Source organism: Triturus cristatus, chromosome 4_2, assembly GCF_964204655.1.
Source record: "Triturus cristatus chromosome 4_2, aTriCri1.1, whole genome shotgun sequence".
Taxonomy (NCBI): Eukaryota; Metazoa; Chordata; class Amphibia; order Caudata; family Salamandridae; genus Triturus; species Triturus cristatus.
Window position 1 is genome coordinate 779,420,428 of NC_140586.1, and position 25,926 is coordinate 779,446,353.

At 37.6% G+C, this 25,926-nt stretch overlaps 2 protein-coding genes across 2 annotated transcripts in view; one reads left to right on the top strand and one right to left on the bottom strand.

The window, feature by feature from the left end:
- Positions 1-25,926, top strand: part of LOC146835031 (cytochrome P450 4B1-like) — a 268,573-nt gene that overhangs the window by 199,740 nt on the left and 42,907 nt on the right. The window lies entirely within an intron of this gene.
- Positions 13,000-25,753, bottom strand: LOC146835033 (uncharacterized). Its single transcript, XM_085602691.1, has 2 exons — positions 24,426-25,753; positions 13,000-20,529 (listed from the first exon to the last, which is right to left on the bottom strand). Exon 2 carries the CDS (start codon positions 20,485-20,487, stop codon positions 14,020-14,022), a length of 6,468 nt encoding a protein of 2,155 aa, XP_085458817.1. The 5' UTR covers positions 20,488-20,529; positions 24,426-25,753; the 3' UTR covers positions 13,000-14,019.

Below are 25,926 nucleotides of genomic sequence, written 5' to 3' on the forward strand. Positions count from 1 at the left end.
TAGATGTACTCCAGTTTTCCAAATGTGATTTACTGCATAAGATAGTGCAGACAAGTCACTTTCAAATAAAAGATGGAACAAATAAGGAATACTTTGACGAAATCTTGGATCTTCTGCATATAATCTTGTAGTCCGATACTCCGAAGCAGGAATCTGTACTGGATGTTTATCATATCGTCCTCCTTCTCCTGTAGGAAACAGCTGTGGAAAACAACGAGCTTACAAGCTCTCTTCCCATACACTCACGGGAGTTCCTTGTGCTTTCTTCATCTGAAACAGATCAATAGCGTTTCCCATAACTTCTTCAGAATGAAGAGGATGTATGCTGAAATGTTCATAAATTTCTTCTTCTTTTGACTTATTCACTTTTTCAAGTTGCCCAGTTGGTATTCCTGTGTCTTCTAGTATTTCTTCTTCATCTTCATCCATATAAATGGCTTCATACCATTTATTATTTTTTTTCAAATACAAATTTGCTCTTTGTATTTTTCGTACATCCACCAGCTCCTGCCAAATTTTCTTATTCTTTGTAGGTACACCATTAACCAGAATAACTAATGGTTCAGTTTCCAAAGTATCTGCATCAATTGTTTCCATATTTTTTTTCAAATCCAATGGTAAATAGACAACTCTTCCTTTTAAACCTCTTTGTAAATCGGAAGGAGGTAATTTACCTGTTTTTGGCTCCATACGCACTATGGTCTGAAACGGATGGACACATTGAATGAGTATAGACTCATACGTATTTAAATCAGAAAGTTCTGGAGGAATATCAACCAATTCTAATTTATTATGTACAGCTCTTGCTGGCATTCTATTTTCTTCTAACTTGTTATAACAGTATTTACAAATACGCTGATCTTCACCCAATTCAAAACAATTTTCCAGAAATATATATGTTGCAAAATCTTTCCACTTATAATTATCTTCATTTTCACTTTTTTTATAGAGATCAACATTCCTTGTTTGAATTTTATAATGGCTTCTCCGGCAACAAATACAAGTAATATTTGGTCTTTCATTAGAGATAATAGTAAATTTTGTCATTTCATTTTCAAAATTTTTACTAACAGTGAGTTCTACATTCTCTTCCACATTTTCATCAATCACTGTGTCATTTTCTACACTTTCTTGCTCTGGACCAAAGTAACAAAACTGAATTTCATCAGTAACCTTCACTACATCTGATACAGATCCACAGAACAGAGCATTATTCAACTCATTTAACTTTAGTGCTGGACTTTTAGCAAAATACAATGTTCTCACAAACTTTCTCATTTCAGTATGATGAACAGTCAGCATCCTAAAATGGTGAAAAACACTTTGACACACTTTCCTAGATAGACAAGCCTGAGAATGTCCTTGCAAACCAGTATTCTCTCTCACTCTGCATGGATCTAGTCTTTGAAGCACCTTAATCTTCTGTTTAACACTCTTTTTACTATATTCTCTTAGAAAGTCACGTAATTTATCAATAGATTCCTGACGCACAGTACAAATACTACTACAATTCCAAGTGTACACTGGGGCTTTAGGACGTCTCCCCATAACCTCATCAGCCATCACTTCTTCCTCATTTCTTGGAACCATTTTCTCCTTTTCCATTACACAACCATCCTTAACTTCATATGCTCTACCATTGGTGTCAACTGCATGCAACAAACTATTACTTTGAAGATAACTCTCTTCATTAAAAAATGGTTCAGTACTTGAACTATGCTTCCATTCTCCTAAGAACACTTTACAAAAGTTTTTTTTTTTTACTTCTCTTTTCCTTTTGCTTTGTGACTTCATTGCATTGACTAATTTATCTAATCTACGCATCCTGTTCAAAATTAAAATGAATAGTTTTTTTTTTATTTCTAATGCCTTGGCAACAATACTTTCAATTAATTTCTTTTTCTTATAAAATTTGGTTTTTTTCTTATATTTTTTCACATCCTTCAGCAAATTTAACATCACTCTTCTCTGAAACATTTTTCGACGAATGTTTTTAAAATCTATTTTCCGTGTTAAGTCACTCTTCCTAACTTCTGAGTCTATATTAGCATTTTGTTTTTGCTGTCGACTCTGTTGTAGTTTTGTACTTGAAACACTGTTTGCATTTATCTTTCGATCATTTTTTTTTTTTTTGGAAGATATTTTTTAAAAATTCTTTAGTTTGCTTACCAGAAGACTTTTTCTGTTTTCCAACACACGCTTCGCCTCCTATTTTTTTTTTACCAGTCGTCTTCAAATATATTTGTTGTTTCTTTTCTTTTCTTTTTCTTGACTTTATAGGCATCTTTATATTTTTTCACTGTTGCTCAGCAATACCTGCAAAAAACTAAAAAAAATACCTTTATGTAATTTTAATTCATTTCAATTTTTTTTTTCAACTTTTCAAATCCTATCACATGAGCTGATCCTTTCCTACGAGTCCAAGTCTTATAAAATAGGAGAAACATGAATTAATCTCTGACAATAATTCCTGTGTACACACAGACTCATGGTGTGATTCTAGGCAGAAAACGATATTTGATTGGCAATTTGAAAGCACATGTACTTCTGTTGAGGAGCAAATGATAATTACTGTGACAGCCTGACACATTTTTCTTATATTTTAGAGAAGTAGAAAAGAGCACATGTCCTTACAGCTATTTGACACCATGACCATGTGTTACAGGGTGAGTGATTAGACTACAGCAAAGGAAATCAGCCTTGATGACGTTGAATGTGTTTGCTATGTGTTTGCATTTGCCTCACATTTTTGAGATACTGATTTCTGCTGAGTGCTAATCAACACATTTGAAGAAAACAAGGTGGCCCTTTCCTGAATATGCAAGTTTTACAGAACAACAGCAACACAAATTGGAACGCTGACAACAATTCCTGTGTGCACACAGAGTCATGGTGTGATTCTAGGCAGAAAGCGATATTTCCTTTGGCAATTTGAATGCACATTTAGTACTGTGGTAGAGCAAGTGATAATTACTGTGACAGCCTGACACATTTTTCTTATAGTTTACACAGACAGAAAGGAGCACATGTTCTAACAGCTCCTTGAGACCATGACCATGTGTTACAGGGTGAGTGATTAGACTAGAGCAAAGGAAATGAGCCTTGGTGACATTGAATCTGTTTGCGTTACACACTACTATCTAAAACACCACACACAGCTGACTATTATACATGGGAGTGTACGAGAAGCTGCTGCGTGTGTGCAAAGATTGTGTTTCTGGAAACTGTGTATTGTCAGCTGCAAGAGAGATCTGCATGGATACTTCCACAACTGCATGAAGAGTGCAGACATGTGTATAAGACTACATGTGTGGTAAGGGTTAATTAGACTTTTCAACATGTAGGAACCACTCCAGCCATTGCAAGAATTGATGAAAAATCTACCATGCTATTTTCACATGTGTTATTGCATTTGCCTCACATTTTTGAGATACTGATTCTGCTGAGTGCTAATCAACACATTTGAAGAAAACAAGCTGGCCCTTTCCTGAATATGCAAGTTTTACAGAACAACAGCAACCCAAATTGGAACGCTGACAACAATTCCTGTGTGCACACAGAGTCATGGTGTGATTCTAGGCAGAAAGCGATATTTCCTTTGGCAATTTGAAAGCACATTTAGTACTGTGGTAGAGCAAGTGATAATTACTGTGACAGCCTGACACATTTTTCTTATAGTTTACACAGACAGAAAGGAGCACATGTTCTAACAGCTCCTTGAGACCATGACCATGTGTTACAGGGTGAGTGATTAGACTAGAGCAAAGGGAATGAGCCTTGGTGACATTGAATCTGTTTGTGTTACACACTACTATCTAAAACACCACACACAGCTGACTATTATACATGTGAGTGTACGAGAAGCTGCTGCGTGTGTGCAAAGAGTGTGTTTCTGGAAACTGTGTATTGTCAGCTGCAAGAGAGATCTGCATGGAGACTTCCACAACTGCATGAAGAGTGCAGACATGTGTATAAGACTACATGTGTGGTAAGGGTTAATTAGACTTTTTAACATGTAGGAACCACCCCAGCCATTGCAAGAATTGATGAAAAATCTACCATGCTATTTTCAAATGTGTTTGCATTTGTCTCACATTTTTGAGATACTGATTTCTGCTGAGTGCTAACCAACACATTTGAAGAAAACAAGCTGGCCCTTTCCTGAATGTGCAACTTTTACAGAACAACAGCAACACAAATTGGAACGCTGACAACAATTCCTGTGTGCACACAGAGTCATGGTGTAATTCTAGGCAGAAAGCAATATTTCCTTTGGCAATTTGAAAGCACATTTAGTACTGTGGTAGAGCAAGTGATAATTACTGTGACAGCCTGACACATTTTTCTTATAGTTTACACAGACAGAAAGGAGCACATGTTCTAACAGCTCCTTGAGACCATGACCATGTGTTACAGGGTGAGTGATTAGACTAGAGCAAAGGAAATGAGCCTTGGTGACATTGAATCTGTTTGCGTTACACACTACAATCTAAAACACCACACACAGCTGACTATTATACATGGGAGTGTACGAGAAGCTGCTGCGTGTGTGCAGAGTGTGTTTCTGGAAACTGTGTATTGTCAGCTGCAAGAGAGATCTGCATGGAGACTTCCACAACTGCATGAAGAGTGCAGACATGTGTATAAGACTACATGTGTGGTAAGGGTTAATTAGAATTTTCAACATGTAGGAACCACCCCAGCCATTGCAAGAATTGATGAAAAATCTACCATGCTATTTTCAAATGTGTTTGCATTTGCCTCACGTTTTTGAGATACTGATTTCTGCTGAGTGCTAATCAACACATTTGAAGAAAACAAGCTGGCCCTTTCCTGAATATGCAAGTTTTACAGAACCACAGCAACCCAAATTGGAACGCTGACAACAATTCCTGTGTGCACACAGAGTCATGGTGTGATTCTAGGCAGAAAGCAATATTTCCTTTGGCAATTTGAAAGCACATTTAGTACTGTGGTAGAGCAAGTGATAATTACTGTGACAGCCTGACACTTTTTTTATAGTTTACTCAGACAGAAAGGAGCACATGTTCTAACAGCTCCTTGAGACCATGACCATGTGTTACAGGGTGAATGATTAGACTAGAGCAAAGGAAATGAGCCTTGGTGACATTGAATCTGTTTGCGTTACACACTACTATCTAAAACACCACACACAGCTGACTATTATACATGGGAGTGTACGAGAAGCTGCTGCGTGTGTGCAAAGAGTGTGTTTCTGGAAACTGTGTATTGTCGGCTGCAAGAGAGATCTGCATGGAGACTTCCACAACTGCATGAAGAGTGCAGACATGTGTATAAGACTACATGTGTGGTAAGGGTTAATTAGACTTTTTAACATGTAGGAACCACCCCAGCCATTGCAAGAATTGATGAAAAATCTACCATGCTATTTTCAAATGTGTTTGCATTTGTCTCACATTTTTGAGATACTGATTTCTGCTGAGTGCTAATAAACACATTTGAAGAAAACAAGCTGGCCCTTTCCTGAATGTGCAACTTTTACAGAACCACAGCAACCCAAATTGGAACGCTGACAACAATTCCTGTGTGCACACAGAGTCATGGTGTGATTCTAGGCAGAAAGCGATATTTCCTTTGGCAATTTGAAAGCACATTTAGTACTGTGGTAGAGCAAGTGATAATTACTGTGACAGCCTGACACATTTTTCTTATAGTTTACACAGACAGAAAGGAGCACATGTTCTAACAGCTCCTTGAGACCATGACCATGTGTTACAGGGTGAATGATTAGACTAGAGCAAAGGAAATGAGCCTTGGTGACATTGAATCTGTTTGCGTTACACACTACTATCTAAAACACCACACACAGCTGACTATTATACATGGGAGTGTACGAGAAGCTGCTGCGTGTGTGCAAAGAGTGTGTTTCTGGAAACTGTGTATTGTCAGCTGCAAGAGAGATCTGCATGGAGACTTCCACAACTGCATGAAGAGTGCAGACATGTGTATAAGACTACATGTGTGGTAAGGGTTAATTAGACTTTTTAACATGTAGGAACCACCCCAGCCATTGCAAGAATTGATGAAAAATCTACCATGCTATTTTCAAATGTGTTTGCATTTGTCTCACATTTTTGAGATACTGATTTCTGCTGAGTGCTAACCAACACATTTGAAGAAAACAAGCTGGCCCTTTCCTGAATGTGCAACTTTTACAGAACAACAGCAACACAAAGTGGAACGCTGACAACAATCCCTGTGTGCACACAGAGTAATGGTGTGATTCTAGGCAGAAAGCAATATTTCCTTTGGCAATTTGAAAGCACATTTAGTACTGTGGTAGAGCAAGTGATAATTACTGTGACAGCCTGACACATTTTTCTTATAGTTTACACAGACAGAAAGGAGCACATATTCTAACAGCTTCTTGAGACCATGACCATGTGTTACAGGGTGAGTGATTAGACTAGAGCAAAGGAAATGAGCCTTGGTGACATTGAATCTGTTTGCGTTACACACTACTATCTAAAACACTACACACAGCTGACTATTATACATGGGAGTGTACGAGAAGCTGCTGCGTGTGTGCAAAGAGTGTGTTTCTGGAAACTGTGTATTGTCAGCTGCAAGAGAGATCTGCATGGAGACTTCCACAACTGCATGAAGAGTGCAGACATGTGTATAAGACTACATGTGTGGTAAGGGTTAATTAGACTTTTCAACATGTAGGAACCACCCCAGCCATTGCAAGAATTGATGAAAAATCTACCATGCTATTTTCAAATGTGTTTGCATTTGTCTCACATTTTTGAGATACTGATTTCTGCTGAGTGCTAACCAACACATTTGAAGAAAACAAGCTGGCCCTTTCCTGAATGTGCAACTTTTACAGAACAACAGCAACACAAATTGGAACGCTGACAACAATTCCTGTGTGCACACAGAGTCATGGTGTGATTCTAGGCAGAAAGCAATATTTCCTTTGGCAATTTGAAAGCACATTTAGTACTGTGATAGAGCAAGTGATAATTACTGTGACAGCCTGACACATTTTTCTTATAGTTTACACAGACAAAAAGGAGCACATGTCCTAACAGCTCCTTGAGGCCATGACCATGTGTTACAAAAAACAAGCTGCCCCTTTCCTGCGAGTGCAAGGGTAATAGAGCAAGACCAACACAAATCAAATCTCTGATAACATTTCCTGTGTGCTCACTGTCTCATGGTGTGATTCTAGGTAGAAAACAGTATTCCTGGGTGATACCAGTACACCTTAACTTATAGTGAAGACACACTCTATAATATATAACATGTTCAAGCCACTTAAATACCTTCCTTAACATAAAATGAAAAACACAACTTTTAAAGTAGTATGAAAATGTACCATACTATTTTCAAATGTGTTTGCATTTGCCTCTCATTTGTGAGTAACTGATTTCTGCTGAATGCTAACCATCACACTTTAAGTTAACAAACTACCCCTTTTCTGCGAGTGCAAGGCTAACAGAACAAAAGCAACACAAATTAAATCTCTGACAACAAATCCTGTGTGCAGACAGACTCATGATGTGATTCTAGGCACAAAACAGTATTCCTCAGTGATACCAGTACACCTTAACTTACAGTGAAGACATACTCCATAATATCTTACAAGTTCAAAACAGTTAAATATCTCCTAAACCACAAAATGTAAAACTCAACTTTAAAAGAAGAATGACATTTCTATTATTTATATCAAAATACACCACATACTTCCCCTCTCAAACTCATAACTCACCTTTAAAATTAATTAGTTGAGAAATAAATGTGGCACTCAAACAGCAGATTATCAGAGCCAGAATCTCAGAGCTGTACACCTCTCTCCTCTCGGCAGAACCAGTAAATGGCAATGTTTCCCTCTCTTTTTTCACACATATACATGTTAATGTAAAATCACAGTCCTTCCCACAAATGGAATCACACATTTCTATTGGTTGCAACTTTCAACCCCTTTCCAAATCATCCCTTCCCCCAACATGACTTCTGCCTGCTACCATAGCAACAGGTCATGGAAAACTGGTGTGAGCAGAGAGGTCAGTAGTTCACCACACAATGTTTCAAATCCAAAGAGCAAGAGTGCTTGACTTTTCAAACCTAACAGCAAATCCAAAGTAATGTTCTGTGGGAACACATTTTTCTGAACCAATACAAAACATGCTTCTAAAAATGTACACATGCAGCCTAGTTTTAACTGTAAAACGATTTGAAACAGCCAATGAGTTCTTTTTATTAAAAAACAAATATGTATGCCTCCATTTTACAACTGTCTTTCATTTCATATTGCCATTCTACTGAAAGACACCTCCTGAGTGCATCCAGATCTCCTTGAAAGATGTTCACAGTGTGGATTGTAGGTCACAGCTATGTCTTCTGGAGTGAAAAGTATGCAGAAAAAAGAGGTATGGTGAGAGATCTTTCTTTGCCAAATGTAGACATTAAATCGATTGGTCAGAGAGGGTTAAAGTGGCACCAATTAATGCCTTTGGTGAAAACCTTTCTACATCTCCCACAGCCTAACCTTATTATTGTGCACTGTGGTGGAAATGACCTAGGCACTTTAACTGGGGTAGGTCTGGAAATGCTTGTTAAGGACACCTTTGTGCAATTGATGTCACTTTTTCCACAAACTACCTTTGTATATTCTAATATATGCCAAAGGCAAAAGTGGAACTGGTCCAACCAACATTGTCCGCAGATTGACAAAGCAAGAAAGCACGTCAATAAGTCTGTTTCTGCTTTCCTCAGAGACTATGGTATGGGTTCTATATACCACAACAACTTGCGTTACAACATGCAAGACATTTATAGAGGAGACGGTGTACATTTCAATGATGAAGGGAACAGAGTCTTCCTCTTGAACTTTAGACTCTGCATCGGTACTTACTTGTAGGTACCGAAAAACACTCAATAAACACAAGGGCTCTTTTTAGAGCCACCTAATATCTAAACACTTAAACTTGATTTTTAATTCTATTTTTTTAATGGTTTTTTTCGGGTGCGCGCTGGGCGCGCGCACCTCACGATGTTTTTAAAAAAAAATTAAAATCTATTTTTTTTGCCCTTCGTGGTCCTACTGTGACCCCCTTACAATGGCTAGGGGGTCAAGAACTCCCTACCCTGCCCTGCCCCCTATTCATGGTCTCCACCTTTCCTTTTCAGTGCGACAGACAAAATGGCGGCCGACACTTCCTGATTTCGACCGATTCGAATGTTTACTGACATCTAACAACCAATCAGAATTACGCTCACGCACGGCAGGGTGCGCGCACAGGGCTTGCTCAGTACGCGCGTATAGATATTGATATGCTTTTAAATGCTATTTTCTCAGGAAATACTGAACAGATTTACACCAGACCTGCAAAAGGCACTTCCTTGACCTTATGGCTACCTCTCTACCAAATTTCATCTAATTCTGTTCAGCCATTCGGGTTGTAGCTGTGTCTAAAGGTCCTATGGGAAAATGCATGGGGAAAACGCGTTTTGGGACCCCCCCTTTTTCTCGGCCCCCGCTTGACGAATCACCCCGAGACTTTCAGGGTAGGAGCTGAACGGAGCGCCCCATTAGTTTTGAAAATTTCGCGAGGATTCGTCAACCGGCGCCAAAGTTATTCAAAATAGAATTTTGAGATTTCCTATGGAAACACGGTCCTAACTATAACTATCTACTGGCGACCGCCAGTAGATAATATATATGGATATAAATATATATATATGGAGAGGTGTGGCTCACTGGTTAGAGGCGGCAGATCCGTAAGCAGAGAATCGGCCAGGGACCAGGGTTCAATTCCCGACGCGGCAGGGTCGTGGACCAGGGTCAAAAACAGACTCGATAATTCTTGCCTCGGTACCTACTCTAACCAGGAACACACTCGGCAACTCTGGGCATTAAGCTTGCCTCATCTCTACAACGGCCCCCCACAGACGCCGGGGATGCCTGGTTTCACCTTGGAGATACCCAGAAAGGGACCATCTCACAGGGATAGCCAGGACGGGTTCCCCAGCGGTCTATAGCGCCGGGACACTTCCGAGTAGCTGTGCGCTGAATAAATTAAAATAACATATATATTCACTGAAAAAACCATAGGTTTCACACACGTTATAGTTAGGAATTAGCATTTAAAAAACCTTAGAAATTCAGTGAAAAAACCATAGGTTTCACACATGTTATAGTTAGCTGGACATTTTACTCGTAAAAAACCAATGAAATTGCCCCGTTATAGTTAGTTCAGCTAACTATAACTCGCGCGCCCGCAATGCACTGCTGATGACGTCACATATTACATCACTCATGACATGGTCAGTGACATCACTCATGACATCACTGATGACATCTCAAATGACATCACTGATGACATCACTGATGACATCATCCAGTGAATGTGTGTTTTTCAGAAAAATAAATATGTTTTATATATGTGTATCTCAAGGTCGATGGAAGAATAAATGGGTATATAAGTGTCTAAATGGATGATTTGTTTTTGAAAAATTGATTGTGTTACTGACTGATTAAGTGTATCTCTCACTTTGTGTATAAGTGGCTGCATGGGTTGGTGAGTAGCTACATGGGTGTCTATATAGGTTATTAGTTGTTTTTTTGAGTATCAGTCTGAGTGTCTGTATGGTACGGTGGGGGGTATTACGTAGTGCATAGATGCATGAATGAGTGACTCACTGTTTGTATGTGTTGAAGACAGCATGTGTGCAGGACTGTATGGGTGGATGAGTGTGTGTATGGGTGTGTTAGTGAGTGAATGACTGTCTCAATAGTGTCTTCAGGAGTAACTACATATGTTTTTAACTAGTATATGTGACTATTGGTGTATATATGTGAGTATATGTGAGAGGGAGAGATTGAAAGAGTTCCTGTATGAATAAGTATGTGTTTCTATAAGTGATTGTTTAAAAGACTAAGTATGTGTAAGTTTCCGTAGAAGTAAGTATGGTGGTGTGTGTATTACTGTATATGCAAGTAAATGTATGTTTTATTCTTTATTAGCATGAGTGACTATGTGTGTGAGTAACTCTATGGATGAGTGGCATTGTGTAACAGGATGTATAGATGTATGAGTACATATGATGAGTGAGTACATGTATGAGTGACTGTATAGGACTGTTGGTGAATGAGTGGATGTGTATGTGGATCTTAGAATTACTGAAGAGGTTGTTGTAACTGGTATTGGTATGTCCATTGTTTTGAAATTTTTAGTCTCTATTTTTGAATGTGTGTATCAAAGCTTATATTAAGGTGAGAGGAGGTCTGCCACTCTATCACAAGGATGATGTCATCAGTGATGTCATCAGTGATGTCATTTGAGATGTCATCAGTGATGTCATGAGTGATGTCACTGACCATGTCATGAGTGATGTAATATGTGACGTCATCAGCAGTGCATTGCGGGCGCGCGAGTTATAGTTAGCTGAACTAACTATAACGGGGCAATTTCATTGGTTTTTTACGAGTAAAATGTCCAGCTAACTATAACATGTGTGAAACCTATGGTTTTTTCACTGAATTTCTAAGGTTTTTTAAATGCTAATTCCTAACTATAACGTGTGTGAAACCTATGGTTTTTTCAGTGAATTTCTAAGGTTTTTTAAATGCTAATTCCTAACTATAACGTGTGTGAAACCCATGGTTTTTTCAGTGAATTTGCAAGGTTTTTTAAATGCTAATTCCTAAATATAACGTGTGTGAAACCCATGGTTTTTTCAGTGAAGTTGCAAGGTTTTTTATATGCTATTTTTTTTTTTATTCTTCATTTTTTTCAAACATATTTTTAATTTAATTTTCTTATCTTTTATAAAGACTATGCTTAAATTTTTAAAATCCTTAAATATTTTTTTTATATATATTTTTTAAAATAAACATGTAAAATTTATTTCCAGTTTTTTTTTTTTTATTATTATTTTTTTTTATAGTACGCGTACCGTAAGCTCACGGTAAGCGTACGGTTTACGCAACGCCCGTAATCTATCTACGCTGCTTGCGTATAGTTACGTACTTTGCGTAGCCGCGCGTACTGCGCGTGGGACGCGTGCGCGCTTACGCAACACGCGCACGTTACGCGGAAGTGCCGGGAAATGACTGTTATGCGCATGCGCGCAAGCGCGTGTCTTTTTTACGCGCACGCGTACTTTTTGCCGTAAGCGTACCGTAAGCGTACCGTAAGCGTACGGTAGGTCATGTGATCTTGAAACACAACTTTTGATTGGTTGAAACTACTTTCAGTTCTAGAACTCTCCTACACCACACCCATTCCCCTCATTTCTGCTTGTGATCCCTTGGGAGAAGGAGCTGGTTTGTCTTTGGGATACGATGGCAGAACAGCAGAGCTCTTCTGAGAGTGAGGCTAGCACCAGCAGCACTGTCTTGAGGCAGAGAGCGAGGAAAGTAAAGCCTTCTTACGTTTGGGAGTATTTTACTTTTCCAGAAGGCCAGCAAAAGGTGAATGCACCCTTAGTTACTTGCAAGCTGTGTAAGCGTGTACTTTCTAGAGGTAATCCTAACAGGAAGTATTCCTTTGGGAATCACACCATGAAGAGACACCTCCAGGAAGTACACAGAAGGACACATGGTCATCTTTTTGGAGGTAACTCTTCAGAAAGACGAGCCAGTACATCCACAGCAGCTCAGCCTGGACCATCATCTGCAGGGCAGACTCCTTCTTCTGCAGGTCAGGTGAGCCCTTCATCTGTGGGGGGAGAATCTCCTTTTGCTGGCCCTCTGGAAATTAACCCTCGGTTTGCGAGGGTTGAAGTACGGTGCGCCACTTGTCACGATCTAATTACTTATAGGGAGACCAGTGTTTCCCTGGTGAACAGTAAAATAGATCAGCACACTTGTCGTACCGTCTAATATTCCCAATCTTTCTTTCCTCTGTCCCTGCATGAACACAACGGTTCTTTTAAGAGCCAACCTTATCTTTCATCTTTTTTTTTCTTTTTTTTTAAAAACTTTTTTTTTTTTTTTTTACCGTACGCGTACGGTAAGCGTACCTTTTTTTTATTTTTTAAAAAAAAACACTAAAAATCATTTATCTCATTACAAAGTCCTTGAGAGACTACAATTTTTATTTTTAACTTACCATACTCACTCAAAAAAATATTTATTCATTTGTTTTTTTTAAAAATAGTTTTTAAAATGGTTGTAGTTTCCGAAAATTTTCTATATCGATCTGAAAATAAAGAAAAAAGTATTAATATTTTTTATCCATTTTATAATACAATACACATATTTACATTTTTTAAAAAAAAATATTTTTGCCTTATTTTTGCTGTTTTCAGAATATATTGCATTTCACTATTAATTGTGAAAGCAATTGCATTCATCATTTTACAGCGGGCAAAAAAAATTAACAATCACAAAGATTGTATTAAAAAAGCCCAGAATGTCTTCTCACTTAAACTTATCATTACAGAAATGCATATTATTCTAAAAAAATATCATCTAAAAACAATACTTTTTTCTTTAAAATACCGTCTGATATGTTTGTTTCAGAAGTATAATCACAATATTATATCTCAAATAACTCCAAAATACATCTGATTTTATTTCCTTTAGGCCAAATAGTATTTTTTTTTTTTTCCTGGAATAAATTTCCAAGGGAAAACCATTAAAATTCTAAAGTTTAATCTGTCCAGATCTCACCAATTCTCTGTAACATTTTGGTTCACGAAAATTTTTTGAATAATTTATTTAGTCCACAATAGAATTGCTTACTTTTCCACATGGCCAAATAGTAATTTTTTAAATCATTTTTGAAAAAATTTCCAATGGCAGTCCAATAGCATTCCATAAATTAAAATGTGCAGAAGTTACCGATTATCTCTAAATTATTGGTTTTTGAAAATTGCATTAAAATTTAAAAAAGTCCACATTACAATTGGTTATCTTTCCTTTAGGCCAAATGATAATTTTAAAAATCTTTTTTCTACAAAATTGCAATGGTAATCCAGTAAAATGGTAAAATTATTTTGTCCAGATCTTGCCAAATCTCTCTAAAATTTAGGTTTCAGGAAGATTAGATAGGAATTTGCTAAATCAAAAGGCAAACGTTGTTTGAAAATCAATTTGGAATCATTACACAGTGTCCAGCCTTTTTCACATTTTAGATAAACTGTGTAATGTCCAGAAGTAACAGTAGGTCCATCATGGAAAATTATTGCAACAGTTACAAAAGTTTTTCCTGAAATTGATAATTGCTGTCCTGTAAACTTCTTTATTAAAGTATCCAATTTTGATCCATCAGCTCTACATCGTTGCATCATTAAAATTACATACTGTCCGTATTCCCTTAAAATTAATGTTGAAAACATGTCAGAATTACACTCACCACATTTCATGCTATGATTAGCATCTTTAACTAATTTTGCAAAAGTGACTGTTTTACTCTCTGGCAATGTCAAATAAATAAACCTTTCATTATCAACAATAGAGCCACATATATTATAACAATTATCACAACTATGTTCCCATTTATAAGAGAGACCAAAAAAAATGTCAATGGGAACTCCTTCTTCTTCCACTACCTGAAGAAAATACATCAAAAATTCGTGTGCATCTTGCTGTTCATTTTGAGAAAACTGTGTTCGTCCTGAACATACATCTAAAAGTTTTCTAATTTCAGTAGCACTTTCTATTTGAGTTTTATCTTTACTCAGCTTTTGAAAAAGGAGACTGAGCTCTGAACAGAATCTTTTTCCCTGATTTACTATTATCTGCTCTTGCAAACTTTCCAGATAAAATGCAACATTCAGCACTACATTAGCGTAGCAGTTGACACCAGAGCTATTTTCAAAATGACATCCTACAACCTGTTCTTCATTTTCCTTATTCTTTTTGCTTGCAATTACATCACTCCTCTTTTTTTTCCTCTTCTCTACATCTTCATTACAGATATTCTCATTTCTCCTTTTACGAGAAACTACACGTTTCTCCAACACAGGATACTGACCTAAATGAGGAGCATAGCTTCTTCTTAATCTATTATACTCCTTTACACAGTTTGTATCAGCACTAACTTTTGAGTCATCAAAGTCTATCATGAATAAACCTGATAATGTTTTGACTCGTGACAAAGCTACATATGCCATACCTTCTTTGAACACAGTTGAACCAATGTTCACAAATGCACAATCTACAGTCAATCCTTGAGACTTGTGGATAGTTACAGCATATGCTAGTGAAAACGGAAACTGCTTCCTACGTACATATAAGTCTTTCACAAGCATGAAACGAACTGAACAACGACAAATGTCTTTAACTTCCTCTATCTGATCAAATTTTATCTGTAAACATTCAATTCCTTCTTTTTTCTGATAATTAATAAAACCCACAACTCTTCCCATCGCTCCATTCACTAAGCCTTTCTCAACATCCAAATTTCTCCTTAAAAACACTCTACAGTTCATGCAAACATAAAGATTTTTTTCTAATCCTGCTGTTTTGGAGATGTTCTTCTCTAGTGAGTCCAATTTATTTTTCAGTTTGCCTGTTACTGTGACTGTAATTCTTCCATCCTCAATTTTGTCCACTGCTTCCAATTTCCTGATGTCTTCCTTTTCCAATTTCAAAAGCTCCTCATTAAATATTGAGCATTCACGTAGAGTTGGCATTAAGCAGATGACACTTTTGTTTTCTGCAATATTCTTGTATATTTTCTCTGCAACTATTTCTTCCTTTGGAAATAAATTATGTAGCAGCCGACTCTGTAATGCTTTTTTCCCAACATCTGTGAGTAGTCCAATCCTGATATCTTTCAGAATACTTCCATATTCTTCATCGTTTGCTTGCCTCATATTAGTTGTAAGTTCCTTGTACTCAAAGAAGGACCAAATATTTGTATTTCCAATGCTTCCCAATGACTTCTTCGTGTCTTCATGTGTCACAGTATTAAACACTGGTTGTCCTTTAACTGGAGTAAGTTGCAAAAGATCCCCAAAAACTATGACGTGTTTTCCACCAAATAACACGTCATAGTCTGTCTTCAAAATTTGCTGCATTCTTAAATGCACAAAGGCAAGCATTAAGTTTGATACCATGCTCACCTCATCAATAATGAGAACTTGCATCTTCTTCAATACTCGTGAAACTTCCAAGGATGCTTCTCCAGTTAGCTTGTTGAATTGTATTTTGTTCTCATGCTCCACTGGTAACATTAGCAAACGATGTAAGGTGATTCCTTTTATGTTATATGCTGCTAACCCAGTTGGAGCAGTAACCACACAAGACAAAGTAGAATCCGTTTTTTGCTTTAGGTAGCTTCTGATGACTTTAATTAGGAAACTTTTTCCAGTGCCAGCTTGTCCGCTTACATACATCCTGATTGGATGAAATGATGTGCATGAGCACTCTTTTTTGATATGTAGAAATCCGTGATCAATTTTGTTTCTGATCTCTTCATAAATTTGTTGCTGCTCTTGATTCAGTTGTCTTTCCAAATTTTCTAAGTCTATAAATTCTTCTTGAGCTAGATTCATAGCCGTTTCCACTTCATTCATGGCTATTGATGCTTCATTTTCAACGATTGGTTGTCCTAGGGGATCTTGACTGTGTGTTCCTGAACTTTGGCTGTCCTGAGAACTGTCTCTAGCTATTTCTGCTGCAATTGTAGTTTCCTGTTCAATTTCTTCATTTAACATTTGCAGATAAGTTGAGAATGTACTGCATTGTATGCTGTCTTTGCAAGCATTAAAAGAATCTTCATAGCTCTGGAATTCTCCCAGTAGTTCATCCTCTGTACGCCATGGTTTAAACAACTGTAAAAGAGCCAAGTAGTAAAATTCTTTCTTGTCGGTAGTGTCGCAACTCAGCTTCCGGTGATTTATCAAACTTCCTTTGGTTTGCTTCACCAAACATCCTTCTTCACCAACAACTTTATATTTTCCACTGTTGATGTCTTCTGCAGCTTTCCGTGAATAAATGTAGTTCTGCAGCACTTCATAGAGACACATGTTCTCCAGATGATGACTTCTCTTGGGATAATATGTGTCCAACATGTTTGTTTTCAATATGTCTGTACTTTCTGGGTCATTCTCGGCCAAATATTCAATTTCTCCAACAGATTTCAGTACCCGATTTCTCATTGCTGCAAGGCCTAAACTTGCCCAAATTATTCTTCTTGACTTCGAGTAGAGACTTGCAGAAGATAACCTATCTGAACATTCGTAGGATCCAATTTCTCGATGCGATAACATCTTCAAACTAAAACTGTACAGCTTCTTACTGACAGTCTTCTCGTGAGAAATCTCTTCCCACATTTCCTTCAATTCTGTTTTTTCTGATTTCGTAATGTAAGACGTTACATATCGAGCAACAGCAATGGAATTGTCAGCAACATACTGTATATCCATGTTAGCGTTCCACATGGATAAAATGACTGGGTTGTAGTCATTTATATTTTTTGATTCTTCTTTTCTTTTAAGGTTGTAGGTATTCTTAGGTGATTTTCTTGTGATAGTATGTCTCACAGCTGACATAAAACTGTTGACTCTTCCATTTGTAAGAACAGGTCTAGGAAATCCAAATCGACATTTAGTGTAGTATTTTTCTTTGCTCTTGTATTTCCGTCGACAGTATTTTCCACACCGATGACTTTGGAAACGTAGAACTTGCTCCTTTAACTTGTTCTCTTCTGTGTTTTTAGGTATAGCACATGTTGCATATTCTTCAATGTAAGATAACACTGCTTCATCAGTATCTGTTCCAAACTTTGGGGCATCCTTGATCCACAGCAGCATATGAATATGAGGAGCACCTCTTGCCTGGTACTCTTTTCTCCAAAAGAAATCCACTACTTCTCCAAGGGGTGGATTTTTTTTATTGCAGATGAAGGACATCATAGCCTCAAATCTATGATTGAAATATCTGCAAACATTAACCGGATCCAATGAGCACAGTTCTCCTGCTGTCTTGTATTCGATGTTTTCAATGTTTGAATTGGCCTCTCGTAGAAAATCCAGTAAATCATCCCAAGCGTACTCGGCGCAGCTTAGGGTAAGGAACCATGTTGGTGTTCCTAAGTTGCGTAACATGCATTTTAGTTCACCATGGCGTCGGTACCAATATTCATTTGTCCCACGCTGACAAGCCATCAGATTGATCAGTTGTGTTTCCAAATGATCATCTCGGTGCTGCACTTTCTCCATAAAATCCTTAGCAGACACATTTTGTAAATGTACTCCACTTTTTAAAATGTGATTTACTGCATAAGACAGTGCAGACAAGTCGCTTTCAAATAAAAGATGGAACAAATAAGGGATACTTTGTCGAAATCTGGGATCTTCAGCATATAGTCTTGTAGTCCGATACTCAGAAGCTGGAATCTGTTCCGGACGTTCATCGTATCGTCCTCCTTTTCCTTTAGGAAACAGCTGGGGAAAACATCGAGCTTCCAAGCTCTCCTCCCATACACTCACAGGATTTCCTTTTGCTTTCTTCATCTGAAAGAGATCAATATTGTCTCCCATAACTTCTTTCGAATGGAGAGGATGTATGCTAAAATGTTCATAAATTTCTTCTTCCTTTGACTTGTCCACTTTTTCAATTTGTCCAGTTGGTGTTTCTGTGTCTCCTTGTAAATCTTCTTCTTCTTCTTCTTCTTCTTCTATATAAATTGATTCATACCATTTGTTATTTTTTTTCAAATACAAATTTGCTCTTTGTACTTTCCGCACATCTACCAGCTCCTGCCAAATCTTCTTATTCTTTGTAGGGACACCATTAACCAGAATAATTAATGGTTCAGTTTCCAAAGTATCTGCATCAATAGTTTCCATATTTTTTTTCAAATCCAAGGGCAAATACACCACTCTACCTTTTAAACCTCTCAGTAAATCTGAAGGAGGTAATTTACCAGTTTTGGGCTCCATACGTACTATGGTCTGGAACGGATGAACACATTGAATGAGTATAGACTCATATGTATTTAATTCAGAAAGTTCAGCAGGAATAGCATCCAATTCTAAATTATTATGTACAGCTCTGGTCGGCATTCTATTTTCCTCTAACTTGTTGTAGCAGTATTTGCAAATACGCTGATCTTCACCCAATTCAAAACAATTTTCAAGAAATATATATGTGGCAAAATCCATCCACTTATAATTATCTTCATTTTCACTCTTTCTGTAGAGATCAACATTCCTAGTTTGTTTTCTATAATGAGTTCTGCGGCAACAAATACAAGTAACATTTGGTCTTTCATTAGAGACTATTGCAAATTTTGTTATGTGATCATTAAATGTGTTACTTACAGAGGGTTCTACATTCTCTTCCACTTCTGCCTCATTTATTGTGTCCTTCTCTGCACTGTTTTGTTCAGGACCAAAGTAACAAAACTGAATTTCATCAACAACCTTCTCTACATCTGATACCGTTCCTCGGAACAGAGCCCTATTCAATTCATTTAACTTTATTGCTGGACTTTTGGCAAAATACAACCGTCTCACAAACTTTCTTATTTCAGTATGATGAACAGCCAGCATCCTAAAATGATGGAAAACACTATTGCACACTTTTCTAGATAGACAAGCAAGAGAATGACCCTGCAAACCAGTATTCTCTCTCACTCTGCATGGATCCAGACTTTGAAGCACCTTAATCTTTTGTTTTACACTTTTTTTACTATATTCTCTTAGAAACTCTCGAAATCTGTCAATAGATTCCTGACGCACAGTGCAAATACTACTACAATTCCAAGTGTACACTGGGGCTTTAGGACGTCTCCCCATTGCCTCATCTGCCATCACTTGTACCTCATCTCTTGGAACCATTATCTCCTTCTCCATTATGCAACCGTTTTTTACTTCGTATGAACGACCTCTGGTGTCAACTGCATGCAGCAAACTATTGCTTTGAAAATAGCTTTCTTCATTAAAAAAAGGTTCACTACTTGAACTATGCATCCACTTTCCTAAAAACACTTTACAAAAGTTTGTTCTGTTCACTACTCTTTTGCTTTTGCTTTGTGATTTCAGTACATTAACCATTTTATCTAATGTACGCATCCTATTCAAAATTAATATGAATAGTTTCCTTTTTAATTCTAATGCTTTTGCTGCAATGGCTTCAATTTCTTTTTTTCTCTTATAATATTTAGCCTTCTGCTTATATTTCTTTATATCCTTTATCAAATTGGACATAACTCTTCTCTGAAACATTTTTCTACGTATCTCTTTAAATGCTGTTTTTCTGTTTATGTTAAACTTTTCAATTGCAGAAGGTATATTTGCATTAACTAAATCCTCAATTTTTTGCTGTTCTGTAGGTTTTGTTACATTTTTCCGAGAACAGACATTTTGTACATTTTTGTTTGTTTTCAATATTTTGTTTAGGAATTGTCTTTTTTGCTTACCAGAAGATTTTTTCTTTTTCCCAACATCAGCATCTTCTACTAACTTTGGTCCTCCAGTTGTCCTCAAATATAGTTTTTTTTTTAGCGTTTTTTGAACTCGAGATTTTGTAGGCATCTTAAATTTTGTTCACTGTTCTTCAGCAATACCTGAAAAAAACTAAAAAAAAAATCCTTTATTGTATTTAAATATATTACTACATTTCTTTTCACAATAGTCACAAAACGAAATTTCTTTGCCATTTTCAATGCACACAAACTGCTCTTTTTTTAAAATTTATTTAAATGCACATGTCCAAGCTTTTTTTTTTTTTCAGATCACCACCGTGTGTATTCTCTGTGACTGCCTACACTCCAGCAGGGGCCACCAGCCTTAGTGATGCTGAATGTATTTGCATTACAGACTTAAACCTGAAAACCCCACTCGCTTCTAATTACTGTGCATGACTATACATGGCAAGCACATGGGTGTGTGCTAAGCCTCTGCTTCTTCCCCCAAAAATTCGCTCCTCTTTTCCATCTACTGCAACTGTGAAATCACCAGAGCAAGACGCAATAAATTTCTGCCTATAATTCTTCTATGCACACAGAGTCATGTTTTCACATTAGTGCCAAAACGAAATTTCTTTGCCAATTTGAAAGCACACTTACTGCTCTTTTTTTTTCGGGCCAAGTGAAAATCTCTTTTTACACTTTGAAATCACTTTTACAGACTGACACATTCTGAAACCTTTTTTTTAAATTTATTTAAATGCACATGTCCAAGCTGTTTTTTTTTCAGACCACCACCGTGTGTATTCTCTGTGACTGCCTACACTCCAGCAGGAGCAACCAGCCTTAGTGATGCTGAATGTATTTGCATTACAGACTTAAACCTGAAAACCCCACTCGCTTCTAATTACTGTGCATGACTATACATGGCAAGCACATGGGTGTGTGCTAAGCCTCTGCTTCTTCCCCCAAAAATTCGCTCCTCTTTTCCATCTACTGCAACTGTGAAATCACCAGAGCAAGACGCAATACATTTCTGCCTATAATTCTTCTATGCACACAGAGTCATGTTTTCACATAAGTGCCAAAACGAAATTTCTATGCCAATTTGAAAGCACACTTACTGCTCTTTTTTTTTTGGGCCAAGTGAAAATCTCTTTTTACACTTTGAAATCACTTTTACAGACTGACACATTCTGAAACCTTTTTTTTTAAATTTATTTAAATGCACATGTCCAAGCTGTTTTTTTTTCAGACCACCACCGTGTGTATTCTCTGTGACTGCCTACACTCCAGCAGGTGCAACCAGCCTTAGTGATGCTGAATGTATTTGCATTACAGACTTAAACCTGAAAACCCCACTCGCTTCTAATTACTGTGCATGACTATACATGGCAAGCACATGGGTGTGTGCTAAGCCTCTGCTTCTTCCCCCAAAAATTCGCTCCTCTTTTCCATCTACTGCAACTGTGAAATCACCAGAGCAAGACGCAATACATTTCTGCCTATAATTCTTCTATGCACACAGAGTCATGTTTTCACATAAGTGCCAAAACGAAATTTCTTTGCCAATTTGAAAGCACACTTACTGCTCCTTTTTTTTTCGGGCCAAGTGAAAATCTCTTTTTACACTTTGAAATCACTTTTACAGACTGACACATTCTGAAACCTTTTTTTTTAAATTTATTTAAATGCACATGTCGAAGCTGTTTTTTTTTCAGACCACCACCGTGTGTATTCTCTGTGACTGCCTACACTCCAGCAGGGGCAACCAGCCTTAGTGATGCTGAATGTATTTGCATTACAGACTTAAACCTGAAAACCCCACTCGCTTCTAATTACTGTGCATGACTATACATGGCAAGCACATGGGTGTGTGCTAAGCCTCTGCTTCTTCCCCCAAAAATTCGCTCCTCTTTTCCATCTACTGCAACTGTGAAATCACCAGAGCAAGACGCAATACATTTCTGCCTATAATTCTTCTATGCACACAGAGTCATGTTTTCACATTAGTGCCAAAACGAAATTTCTTTGCCAAATTGAAAGCACACTTACTGCTCTTTTTTTTTTGGGCCAAGTAAAAATCTCTTTTTACACTTTGAAATCACTTTTACAGACTGACACATTCTGAAACCTTTTTTTTTAAATTTATTTAAATGCACATGTCCAAGCTGTTTTTTTTTCAGACCACCACCGTGTGTATTCTCTGTGACTGCCTACACTCCAGCAGGAGCAACCAGCCTTAGTGATGCTGAATGTATTTGCATTACAGACTTAAACCTGAAAACCCCACTCGCTTCTAATTACTGTGCATGACTATACATGGCAAGCACATGGGTGTGTGCTAAGCCTCTGCTTCTTCCCCCAAAAATTCGCTCCTCTTTTCCATCTACTGCAACTGTGAAATCACCAGAGCAAGACGCAATACATTTCTGCCTATAATTCTTCTATGGACACAGAGTCATGTTTTCACATTAGTGCCAAAACGAAATTTCTTTGCCAAATTGAAAGCACACTTACTGCTCCTTTTTTTTTCGGGCCAAGTGAAAATCTCTTTTTACACTTTGAAATCACTTTTACAGACTGACACATTCTGAAACCTTTTTTTTAAATTTATTTAAATGCACATGTCCAAGCTGTTTTTTTTTCAGACCACCACCGTGTGTATTCTCTGTGACTGCCTACACTCCAGCAGGGGCAACCAGCCTTAGTGATGCTGAATGTATTTGCATTACAGACTTAAACCTGAAAACCCCACTCGCTTCTAATTACTGTGCATGACTATACATGGCAAGCACATGGGTGTGTGCTAAGCCTCTGCTTCTTCCCCCAAAAATTCGCTCCTCTTTTCCATCTACTGCAACTGTGAAATCACCAGAGCAAGACGCAATAAATTTCTGCCTATAATTCTTCTATGCACACAGAGTCATGTTTTCACATAAGTGCCAAAACGAAATTTCTTTGCCAATTTGAAAGCACACTTACTGCTCCTTTTTTTTTCGGGCCAAGTGAAAATCTCTTTTTACACTTTGAAATCACTTTTACAGACTGACACATTCTGAAACCTTTTTTTTAAATTTATTTAAATGCACATGTCCAAGCTGTTTTTTTTTCAGACCACCACCGTGTGTATTCTCTGTGACTGCCTACACTCCAGCAGGGGCAACCAGCCTTAGTGATGCTGAATGTATTTGCATTACAGACTTAAACCTGAAAACCCCACCCGCTTCTAATTACTGTGCATGACTATACATGGCAAGCACATGGGTGTGTGCTAAGCCTCTGCTTCTTCCCCCAAAAATTCGCTCCTCTTTTCCATCTACTGCAACTGTGAAATCACCAGAGCAAGACGCAATAAATTTCTGCCTATAATTCTTCTATGCACACAGAGTCATGTTTTCACATAAGTGCCAAAACGAAATTTCTTTGCCAATTTGAAAGCACACTTACTGCTCCTTTTTTTTTCGGGCCAAGTGAAAATCTCTTTTTACACTTTGAAATCACTTTTACAGACTGACACATTCTGAAACCTTTTTTTTAAATTTATTTAAATGCACATGTCCAAGCTGTTTTTTTTTCAGACCACCACCGTGTGTATTCTCTGTGACTGCCTACACTCCAGCAGGGGCAACCAGCCTTAGTGATGCTGAATGTATTTGCATTACAGACTTAAACCTGAAAACCCCACCCGCTTCTAATTACTGTGCATGACTATACATGGCAAGCACATGGGTGTGTGCTAAGCCTCTGCTTCTTCCCCCAAAAATTCGCTCCTCTTTTCCATCTACTGCAACTGTGAAATCACCAGAGCAAGACGCAATACATTTCTGCCTATAATTCTTCTATGCACACAGAGTCATGTTTTCACATAAGTGCCAAAACGAAATTTCTTTGCCAATTTGAAAGCACACTTACTGCTCTTTTTTTTTCGGGCCAAGTGAAAATCTCTTTTACAGACTGACACATTATGAATCCACCATGTGTAACTACAACAAAAACAATTCCCATTTCTATTATTCATTTCTTAAGTTACCACATACATCCCCTCTCAAACTGTAAACTCACCTTTAAATTTAGTTAGTTGTGAAAGAAATGTGTCACTCAAACAGCAGATTATCAGAGCCAGGATCTCTGTTCTGTACACCTCTCTCCTCTCAGCAGAACCAGATAATGGCAAACTTTCCCTCTATTTTTCCACACATATACATGTAAGTTTCAAATCTCAGTGCTTCCCCCTTTTTTTCAAATGTAATGACACATTTCTATTGGTTGAAAACCAACCCTTTTCCAAAAGTACCCTGCCCCCAACTTGACTTCTGCCTAGTACCCTTCCCCCAACTTGACTTCTGCCTGCTACCATAGCAACAGCTCATGGAACACTGCTGTGTGCAGTTAGGTCAGAAGTTCGACACACAATGTTTCAATTCCACAGAGCAAGAGTGCTTGACTTTTCAAACCTAACTGCAAATCCATAGTACTGTTCTTTGGTTACACATTTTTTTGTACCAATACAAAACATGCTTCTATTAATTTTCACATACAGCCTATTTTTTATTCTAGAATGGTATGAAACAGCCAATCAGTTCTTTTTGTTTTGTAAAAAATATGTATGCCTCCATTTCCAAACTGTCTTTATTTTCATATTGCCATTCTACTGAAAGACACCTCCTGAGTGCATCCAGTTCTCCTTTGAAGATGTTCACAGTGTGGATTGTAGGGCACAGCTATGTCTTCTGGAGTGAAAAGTTTGCAGAGAAAACAGATATGGTGAGAGACCTTGCTTTGCCAAATGTAGACATTAAATGGATTGGTCAGAGAGGGTTAAAGTGGCACCAATTGATGCCATTGGTGAAATCCTTCATGCAAATCCAACACCCTGACCTCATAATAGTGCACTGTGGTGGCAATGACCTAGGCACTTTGACTGGGGTAGGTCTGGAAATGCTTATGAAGGACACCTTTGCACAACTGTTTACACTTTTCCCTAAAACTGCCTTTGTGTTTTCCAACATATGCCAAAGGCAAAAATGGAACTGGTCCAATCATTTCTGTCCACAGATTGACAAAGCAAGAAAGCACGTCAACAAATCTGTTTCTGCTTTCCTCCGTGACTATGGTATGGGTGCCATTTACCACAACAACTTGCGTTACGACATGCAAGACATTTATAGAGGAGATGGTGTGCACTTCAATGATGAAGGGAACAGAGTCTTCCTCTTGAACCTTAGACTCTGCATCGGTACTTACTTGTAAGTACCACTAAAAAAATGACTCCATAAACACAACAGCTCTTTTTAGAGCTCCCTAATTTCTAAACTCTTAAATCTGATTTTCATTTATTTATTTTTATTTTTTTTACCGTACGCTTACCGTGAGCTTACCGTACGCGTACCCCGTGATTTTTTTTAAAATCAATAAATGTTTTTTTTGTACTTTTCTGTCCTTCTTTGACCCCCTTACAATTGTTAGGGGGTCTGTAACTCTCCTCATTGCCCCCTTTCTTTGTTTTCACTCTTTTTTTTCAGAGTGAAATACACAAAATGGCGGCCGCCGCTTCCTGGTTTCG

Coding starts and splice junctions, on each gene's coding strand:
- LOC146835033 (XM_085602691.1), bottom strand. CDS start 20,487: ATGCCTACAAAATCTCGAGTTCAAAAAACGCTAAAAAAAAAACTATAT.